The 344-nt window shown below is 68.6% G+C and overlaps 1 protein-coding gene across 1 annotated transcript in view; it reads right to left on the minus strand.

The window, feature by feature from the left end:
* The window catches only part of FCSK (fucose kinase), a gene marked incomplete at both ends in the record, with an annotated part of 3,264 nt that overhangs the window by 290 nt on the left and 2,630 nt on the right, over nt 1-344 (minus strand). The window contains 2 exons of the mRNA XM_029085808.1: nt 1-32; nt 107-277. Of these exons, the coding sequence (XP_028941641.1) occupies nt 1-32; nt 107-277 (203 nt within the window). The remainder of the gene's footprint in view (nt 33-106; nt 278-344) is intronic.

Raw genomic sequence — 344 nt, forward strand, 5'->3', positions numbered from 1 at the left:
AGGTTCAGGTAGGTGGCCTCTCCGGCAGGGCTCTGCGGGGGGATGGAGGGGCCGGTTACACCGCGGCTTCACGGGCAGCCTCGCGCTGCATCGCCTGCTCCTGTACCTGCCAGTCGTCCAGGCGGCCAGTGAGCGTGAACACGCGGCAGGGCAGGTCGCGCAGACGGACGTGGTGGCCCTGCAGGACGATGTCACGCAGGGGACAGCCCTGCAGTGCCAGCGAGGAGCCAACGGTGAGGCCTGAGAGGAGGCAGCCGGGACCGATCTCCAGGGGACCCTGCAGAAGGGGCAGCAGCGCTCTGAGTGGCACTGCAGCTCCAGAACAGCCCCCAAACCAGAGCTAC

The sequence above is a fragment of the Antrostomus carolinensis genome, unplaced genomic scaffold (assembly GCF_000700745.2).
Source record: "Antrostomus carolinensis isolate BGI_N321 unplaced genomic scaffold, ASM70074v2 scaffold27287, whole genome shotgun sequence".
Classification (NCBI taxonomy): domain Eukaryota; kingdom Metazoa; phylum Chordata; class Aves; order Caprimulgiformes; family Caprimulgidae; genus Antrostomus; species Antrostomus carolinensis.